General features: G+C 35.1%; 1 protein-coding gene across 1 annotated transcript in view; it reads right to left on the reverse strand.

Moving 5' to 3' along the window:
• LOC130092505 (protein phosphatase 1H-like) overlaps positions 1 to 9,650 on the reverse strand; it is a 119,053-nt gene that overhangs the window by 38,919 nt on the left and 70,484 nt on the right. The window contains exons 5-6 of the mRNA XM_056260376.1: positions 1,709 to 1,821; positions 1,489 to 1,573 (exon numbers count right to left, since the gene is read on the reverse strand). Coding sequence (XP_056116351.1) covers positions 1,489 to 1,573; positions 1,709 to 1,821 — 198 coding nt within the window. The remainder of the gene's footprint in view (positions 1 to 1,488; positions 1,574 to 1,708; positions 1,822 to 9,650) is intronic.

Consider the following 9,650-nt stretch of genomic DNA (forward strand, 5'->3'; position numbering starts at 1 on the left):
GGGAAATCTCCCTTATTTTCAATATTCAATGTTGACAGCTATGGCGTACGCACGCTTTGTACATGAGGCCCCAGGTCATACGGTAGCATTTTTCGACAAGTTAGCACGTTTCGATAGAGCAGGGTGCAGCGGGTGCACGGCTTTGTATTACAGAGGACAAATTACGGGTGAGGACATGGGATGGAGTTCAATTGTCTGATTGACTTAAATATATGAGAATGATAGTCAAAATACCATAAAAGCGCATGATTTTATTTGAATTAATATGAAAAAAGTCTCAGCTGTGTTGGGGGCCCTGTCAAGATTCTTTTCATGGGGCCCAAAATCCTTAGCAGCGCCCCTGTCCCTGCCTGACAACAGAGGATATTTTTTAACACGTAATGTTAAAACTTCCCTGCCTGAACAGAGGATATACTTTCATCTTTAAAAGACAACTTTTAAAGGATAACTTGAGTTAATCAAATTCTACAGCTGTTTGATAACTCTTCTCTGACAGCACAGAGGATATTCTGGTTTTACTGGTCTGCAGCGGTTCTTTGAATAGAGTGAAACTCACCAAATCGTTGTTTATACGGAAAGGATTCCGTCTGGAAAACTCAGTCAGAAATGTTAATTCTTTGTTGAAATCTTTGTTGCTTGAAGTTTCAAGATTCAGTTCTGGAAATCTTTGTTGCTTGAAGTTTCAAGATTCAGTTCTGGAAATCTTTGTTGCTTGAAGTTTCAATCTGGATTAAGGTGATTCAGTCTCTATCCGGGTCACAGGGCACCATCTGTAGTGAAGTTTTTCTTCCACGCAACAGACCAGGAGACTTTGAGGTATCTTTCACGAAGAAGTTCTTTATTGCGTCGCTGTAGTCATCTCAAGAATAGTCTGGCTAACTAAAATACAGAACTATTCTTATACATTTCAAAAAAAGGGGGTGGGTTACATAGAGGTGGAGACACTGAAACAAAGCAAATGGAAATGCAAGATTCAGCTGGTTACAGGAAATTCTTCAGGCCTGATCTCATCAGCATAGCAGTTATTCGGAGCCTTGAGATGCTAATCCAGTCAGCCTGACTAGATTGGTTAAACCTTTACATTATCATTGAGACAAAGAGTGGGAGTCTCAGTGGCCATTAAAGGGATAGTTCACTTTAAAATGAAAATTCTGTCATCATATACTCACCCTCAATTTGTTTCAAACCTGCATGAATTTCTTTCTTCTGCTGAACACAAAAGAAGATATTTTGAAGAATGTCAGTGACCAGACTTTTAACTGGAGCCATTGACTTCCACAGTATATATTTTTTCCTACTATGGAAGTCAATGGCTCCAGTTATCGGTCTGGTAAACATAACTTCATACTTTCTTAGTTCACATTGGATCAGATCAGCATTCTGTAAAGGTTTATTAGAAGTTAACTTTTTCCTCCCCACTTATGTCAAAGAATTTTGTCTCCTTGATGTATAAACTGTTTCCAAAGAGTGAATGGCATTGCAACTTACAAGGAACTGAAGTCTTTGTCTCTCTGACTCAGGGGTGAACTCTGTGGACATAGGAATTATCTCTCCATTTCTGATTATAATGGCTCTGAGGGGTAAAAAAAAACACACACACGCACGCATGCACGCGCACGCACACACATATATATTTACATGGAAATATATTTATGGAAATTATCAAACCTGTACATACATGTGTATAAATATCTCAAATATGTCTTACCTGCTATCTCCAGCATTGGCAACAAATAGTTTTCCCAGCAGGAAGACAACTACAAGCACAGTGCAGCCACCAGAGATGTTGTATATAGATTTTTCCCTCTCGATTTGGGCATCCTGAAATTAACACAAATGCATAGAGACATGGAGATGAAAGAAAGAAAAGCAACTATAAAATAAACTGTTACTACATTTATTTGGATAAACCATGTTAAAAATCATTGAAAAATATCTATATGCACACCTTTGGCCACACATCAGCAGATTTCTATACATTTTATGTATCAAAAATAAAACGTTAGGCTAATGAGAAATATTACATGTCACAACAATTATTTATTGTTATTATATTTATTGTTATTATTGTAATTAGGAATTGTATTATTGTAAGGAAATTTAAATATTTCTTGAACAGTGTTGTCCTTACCATATTGTTTTTGCTGCTACTTAATAAAAACAAAAAGCCACTTGAGATCAGTCTTACAGTGATTTTGTCATGGTTATAGGTGTTATAGCCAGAGTGTTCAGTTCTCTACACTGTAAACCTGAATAAGTTGGCAAAACTCAAAACATTTGAGGTAATCTGTTAAGAAATTCAAAGTTTAAGCAGAACTGGCAGATTTTTTAGCTTGTACGCATACATTTTAATTACTCTTAACTTGAAATATTTGAGTAAACTTAAAATTATCATGTAATCTCAATTTAAATATTTGTAATAGTAGAAACTTGGTTAGCTTTAACTAGAAAATTTAATAAATATACCTTGCTAATTGGTGACACAATGCTTTGATAGCATTAGCAAGTTCTTAAAACGCAAAACAATGAAACAATTCAGATTACATAAAATGTGTCAGTTTTGTCAACTCAAAAGTAAAAGAAAGTTCTAAATACTCTAAAAGTTAATTTGATTGAACTAATTTGTTTAATTTAAGTTTACCCTACTAAAACCAAATTAATTAGGCTATTTTAAGCATTAGGTATTACAGTGAAATGGTATTAAGGCATTATATTTCCATCTACAGTATGTGGATCAGCTTAAGCGTCTCTCAGTTTAATGTAAGTTACAATTAAACCAGTCAAGCGATCTAAGTGTAGCGAGTGGTCTACACGTAAGGTAAGGCCCACTTTCACTTTCTTATGCCATATCGCTGTTTACTCTAATTTTCTACGTCTTTCTATTTTTTTTTTTTGCCTTTGTCAGACTTTCTGACTTCAGACCTTTTACACTGCTTCAGCAGTACAAGTACTGATTCTCCTGTTGTCGCTGGTAAAGCACGATAATAAGAGAGTTCCATGGTCTTATTTTCACTCTTTGCATAACCATGCTACACTACTAGTGGCAAACAATGAGCGTGAGAATTCTCTTCGACGTTTAGCCAAACACAGCGAGTGACTTAATTTCAGCATTGTCAAATACAGAGGTTTGACTCGCACCATTGTTAAGACGCACACGCACAGTTTTTGAGTGCTGGATAAAATTTTATTAATGCATTGTTGATTTTGTGTTGTATTTTATGTATTTGTTATTATAATTTTTTTTATGTGAAACTTTTTGTGCTGCCATTTTGGCCAGGACTCCCTTAAAAAAGAGATTTTATATCTCAATGAAACTATCTTGATAAAATAAAGGATACATACATTTTCTTAATTTTTAAAAATGTATATACTACTGTAACTGTGCAGGTTGGGAAGGAGGAGAACTGAAATGGGGATCTTTTGCAGAAGTTTTAATAAATCAAAATGAGATAATCCGAACAGATATGAGAGAAACAAACACAGTGTCACAGCTTTGCAAAAACAAAGACTATAACCGACAAAAGAAAAAACAGAAACACAGGCTATATATACACATTAGAAATGAGCAACTAAACTAGACACAGAAGAACACAATGATTTAATAAGGAAACTAATCAGTGACTATGGAAACAAACTGAAACAGGAAATAAACACAGGGAACAGGAACTCAAAAATCACAGGAACCGAAAACCTTCACAAACAAGGCTCAAACCAAGAACCGACAAAAACTTGTTGTGACAACTACATTAGAACTACATTAGCCAGAAGTACGTCGGCATGTGTTCAAGTTTTATTCGGACATGATCAGGTTGTTTAGTGAGTTGTTTATTTTACGAGTGAGCGAGTTGTTATTTTATTTTTTGTTCTCGGACAGAGGTTAAGCATCGTCCTAAAATGGCCCTTTAAACCAGATAAAAAGAAATCTGCTCTGTCATGGTTTTAAATAGTTCTAGACTCAGTCTAGTCTATAGTTTTTATTAAGCTGATTTCCTGGAGGAAGACTAGAGCTATATATATATATAAACCTCCTGATAGGTTTAATTTAAGCCTTAATTTAGTCCTGAAGGAGCTCTAGTCTTCTTCCAGGAGATCATGGTCATCATCTGGTATGTTCTTCAAAGGTTGCCGGCTCTCAATTACTCCTGTCAGTAATTCATCTAAACTGGTCAGTATCTTTATTTGCAGTTCTTCTGCCTGTTTTTGTAGATGTGTGTTCTTTTGAATTCTTTTGTCTTTGATTCCACAGCTGATGTGTGCTGTTTTTCTTTGCTATTTGCCTTAAAATAGTTTTGTCTTGTTCCGTAAAGTTTTTTGATGGCAGACTTTTTTTCTGCTGCCATTGTTTTCCTTGGATTTTCTTAGTTCCATGCAATTTTAAGCTTTTCTTGGTTCATTCCATGTTTTACAGGCAACCTTGATTGTGTTAAATCAGATTGGCACAGTTTGTTTTGAATTAATCTTGTTTATTTTAGTTCAGATGTTAGTAATCTGTACTTAATCTGTTTCAGATTAAGCTGTCGGGGAAACCGCCCATTTATGTATAATGCACTATAAATGTATTCATAATGTATGTTATAATGCATTGTATTTTCATAAATAAATGTAATCAAAGTTAAAATGCATTTTAATATTTGCATATTTTTTCTTGTTATATCTGAAATTGGTTGTATTATACTTTCTAAAGGTGTAACAATAAATAGATAAGCATTAATGCATTATAACTGTGCTTACGATTATTCATAAGACCATACAATGCATTATAAGGTGCATTACAAAGCATTATTAATGTATTGATAATATTTTTATAATTCATAATATATAAAGGTTTTAAGAAAAGTGTTACCGTATTTTCTTTAAAAACACTTTATACTAAGTGTAAACAGCGATAGATGTGTGATCCTATTTCTACTTATTGCAAATAGTGACAGATACTATTTGCACCTCAGTGTATTGTAGCATATTATAAAACAGTATGCAATAATAACAACATATTCAGTATATGTGTTTAGATTTATTAAAATCATAAATGGATGCTGCCTTATTGGGACATTTGTCCCTATTCCTAAAGCCCTACACCAAATTCAATTTCAAATATAGCTGCGAGCAGCGATTACGGGCCCAAGCCGGTGGCACCGCAACCCCGGTGCCTTTAGTTACCTAAAGGCACCGGAGTGGCGGTGCCGCCGGCTTTGGCCCTTCATCGCTGCTCGCAGCTATATTCATATATATATATATATATATATATATATATATATATATATAAAGCCGGTGGCACCGCCACCCTGGTGCCTTTAGGGTTATTGTGCACGACGTGCAAAAACGTAACCCTGCTTTGACTGTCGAAAAGAAGTGTGCTGTAGAGCTTGTATCAGTGTGGGCTCTGCAAAAGTGTGCATTGAGGGCACATGTCAACCACAAAGTATGCGAGAGCAACCTTCTGAAAGGTCAGGTCTACATCCAGGTCTACATCTGCCGTGTGTTTACATCATAGTAGTGAAGTTTGAAGCAATCAGGTGATTTCAAAGCTTTTTGAAAGTGACAGACTTCCTGCTGCCAGTTGGTGGCGCTATAACCGGGGTGGCGGTGCCGCCGGCTATGGCCCTTTCACGCTGCTCGCAGCTATATTTATATATATATATACACACACACACACACATATACATATATATATATATATATATATATATACATAAATATATATATATTGTTTTTTTAAGAGACAAGACAGAATATTACTTGCCTGATCTGATTAGAAAAGTAGTGTTTGTGTGTGTGTGTGTGTGTGTGTGGCGTAATTGAACAATGTAGACATAAAGACATACTCCGTCCTTTTGTTCATACAGGACATTATTCAAACTGCAAAGTGTTTGCTTATATTTGTGTACACTCGCAATAAAACACAACATTGTGCTTTTGTCAAACTATAAACTCTTGTCAAACTGTAAACTACAACTGTCACCCAACCAAAATCTCTTACACACACACACACACACACACACACACACACAGTTTAAAAGCAAAAAATATCAAACAATCCTATTTAAAAACAGTCTGTGGGAGCCATCTTTTGGACATTCATCATATCGCATTGGTTTTCATTTCTTGTCATCAAACAGAGCCCTAATCTGTTTATTTTTTCAGTTACACATTCTACATTGATTAAAAAAGAAAAATCAAAGGTGTTTTTATTTTATACAGAAATAAATAATCTATCATTCAGATGAGAATAAAGTTAGTGTTAGTTCAAATTTTAAGGAAAACAAATATATGATCTGAAATATAGCACATTCATGTAAAATTCATTTAGGTTCGATTACCAAACATACAATCTTAATGTAATTTAAAGCAAACAATACATTTAAAATATATGGGTTGTATGACTATTTTTTAATATAAAAAGATATATATCCAAAAAGACAAGGTCTAAAGTTTAACAAGGGTTAAACTCTTATCACTGTAACAAACACAATCACACACACAATCACACACACACACACACAAGTCAAATCACTTACATTTTAGATGCAATATTGACTTTTTTTCTGTTTCAGCAGCGAAAATAGTTAAACAAAGATCACAGCAGAACCATCGCGCATCTCACAGCAACGTGTTCTCATTACTGAATGATTCAGCATTTTGAACGAATCGGTTGACTCAAAGATTCAATGACCAATCAATCCATAAACATCTATCTCATAAGTGTTTACTTATATTTGTGAACAATCGCAATAAAACACAACATTGTGCTTTTGTCAAACTGTAAACTACAACTGTCACCCAACCAAAATCTCTTTTTTATTTTATACAGAAATAAATAATCTATCATTCAGATGAGAATAAAGTTAGTGTTAGGTCAAATTTTAAGGAAAACTCTGAAATATAGCACATTCATTTAAAATTCATTCAGGTTCAATTACCAAACATACAAATCTTAATGTAATTTAAAGCAAACAATACATTTAAAATATATGGGTTGTATGCCTATTTTTTTTTATATAAAAAGATTTATATCCAAAAAGTAACAGACACAATCATACACACACACACACACACACACACACACACACACACACACACACACACACACACACACACACACACACACACACACACACACACACACACACACACACACACACACACACACACACACACACAAGTCAAATCACTTACATTTTATATGCAATATTGACTTTTTTCTGTTTCAGCAGTGAAACTAGTTAAACAAAGATCACAGCAGAACCATCGAGCATCTCACAGCAACGTGTTTTCTCATTACTGAATGATTCAGCATTTTGAACGAATCGGTTGACTCAAAGATTCAATGACCAATCCATAATCTGTCTCATTCATGAATGACTCAGCCGTTCGAACGAATCGTTCGAACAAATGAATCAATGACTCGCTCATTAAGACGGTCGCCTGGCGACACCTTATGACGGCTTAGTGATATGTTTAAAAGTATCATTCTTTCAAACGATTGTTAATTAACTCATATTTGAAACATAAGCTATATATATATATATACACACATAAATACACACAAAAATAAAATAAAAACACATTTGAAGCGTGTTTGCTTACTAAATTGTGAGCAGAACGAAAGTTGCAGCAAATATCAGCAACAGGAGTCAAATTTCATTAATCACGAGAGTGAAGAGCTGACTGAAAAGATGATGACGGAATAGGCTATTTTATGTAAAAGCGCCTATTTAAGCGAATCTATCATTGTACTCTTTTGTTGTTGTGTTTTCCGTGAAAAATAATAGACTATTGAACTCACAATTCAAGCAATTGGCCCCCGATATTGCACTAATTTTAAAGTGACACTAAAAAGTATGCGGCTGCAGTGGCATTCATTACGGTGCGCCTCCATGGCGACGAGCGAGCAAAACAGAGCGAACGTTTTTTCATTTCTACTTCCATAGAAATTCATTCGAGCGCACTGTGAGCGTCACCACTATAAATGTCCTTACTTTACTTTCACTTTTAACTTAGCGATATAAAAGCCCCCGGTGTTACACGTCAAATAACCGGTGAGAAAAAATTCTCGGAGTCACATAGCAGCTACCTATATTTAAATACAACAGGCCTACCTGATTTTGAACACAAGAGGGCAGTATAGCCCTATGTATTATTTGATATATTTATTTTTTAACTGAATAGTGCATCCTGGCTGTTTTTAAACTTGTACATTATTCTTAAATTGAAAACAAGAATAAAATGGGTTTAGTTCTGATATTTGTATAATTTTATCTAGAAATAAATGGTGTATAATTAAATTTTTAGAAGATATGAGGCTTTTAGTGTTTATTTTTTTTTACATGACTTTAATCCCTCGCCATAGCAAAACAATTAGAGATATTCAATAGATATTCACAATTATGCTTCTTTAATGTATTTTCATCATGTTGAAAAAGTTTGGTGGGAATAAAATAAACCACTTAAGAGGAGTGGGTAAAAATGTAGAGCCTGGTTTTGCAAAACATCCACATTAAGACCAAAATAGCCCACTTCCTGTTGGGCTGGCTTAAAGTTGTTTGGCCCGATGAGATCTATATGTGTACAGAGTTTCATAATATTACATGCAAGTGTGTTTGATTTATGGACCAAATTTTCTGACCAAGTTAATTTAATTAATAAACTAATTATATAAAACTATTTTCAATGCACTACAATTCAACTGGTTATATGCCTTTACTTATTAATACAACTTATTTAAAAAATACAAGGCGTAAGACATTTTTTTTTCTTTTTTAATGCAGGCCAAACCACACAGCAGTCAAATGGTTAATCTAGCCCCCCTCCCCCTCCCCACACTCACAGACACACACACACACACACATAGACGTAGGCTCAGAGAGAGAGAGACATAAAATGACAATTTTCAAACCAAAATATCTGACTTCCTGTTGGTTGGAGCTATTGAGTGTAAATTAGAAAGTTGTCTGGCTGGAGGAGCACAATACACATACCGATTTTTATTACTGTAGATAAAATCAATCCCCCCACTTTTGACAAAAGGTGGCGCTACTGAGCCCCTCACCACGCCCGTTTCTGAAACTCTGCACATGTCTACTGTCTAATAAATGTGATGTGTCTGTCGGGTTTCATGCAATTTCAAGTATGTTAAGAGTCTCAAAAGCATCAACAAAGAATAATAAAGTTTGATGCGTTGCCACGGCAACAGTATCTAAGATATCAATAATCCTTTCTCAGGTCTACATCTGCCGTGTGTCTACATTATACACATAAAGTTTGAAGCAAATTGGGTAAAAATAAGAGGGTGATTTCAAAGCCTTTAGGAAGTGACACACTTCCTGCTGCCAGTTGGTGGCGCTATAACTTTGACTCACAATAGTCACATCCATGTGATCGGGCTCTTACAACGAACACACTGCTGAAGTTTCATCAAGATCAGTTAATGTATGCAGAAGTTATAACACACTTCCTGTTTCCTTTATTCGCCATAAATTCGTTTCCTCGCCACGGCCAAACCGTTCGAGATATCAAAAATCCCCTGGCAACTTTTCATCCTCAATGTCTTGACTTCATGCTGACCGAGTTTCGTGGCGATTGGTTGAATTCTCTAGGAGGAGTATATCGAATTCCAGGGGCATACGCTTCCAAACAAACCATAATAGCCGACT

Source organism: Rhinichthys klamathensis, unplaced genomic scaffold (genome assembly GCF_029890125.1).
Source record: "Rhinichthys klamathensis goyatoka isolate OS25496 unplaced genomic scaffold, OSU_Roscu_1.1 h1tg000176l_1, whole genome shotgun sequence".
In the NCBI taxonomy this organism is placed as follows: Eukaryota; Metazoa; Chordata; class Actinopteri; order Cypriniformes; family Leuciscidae; genus Rhinichthys; species Rhinichthys klamathensis.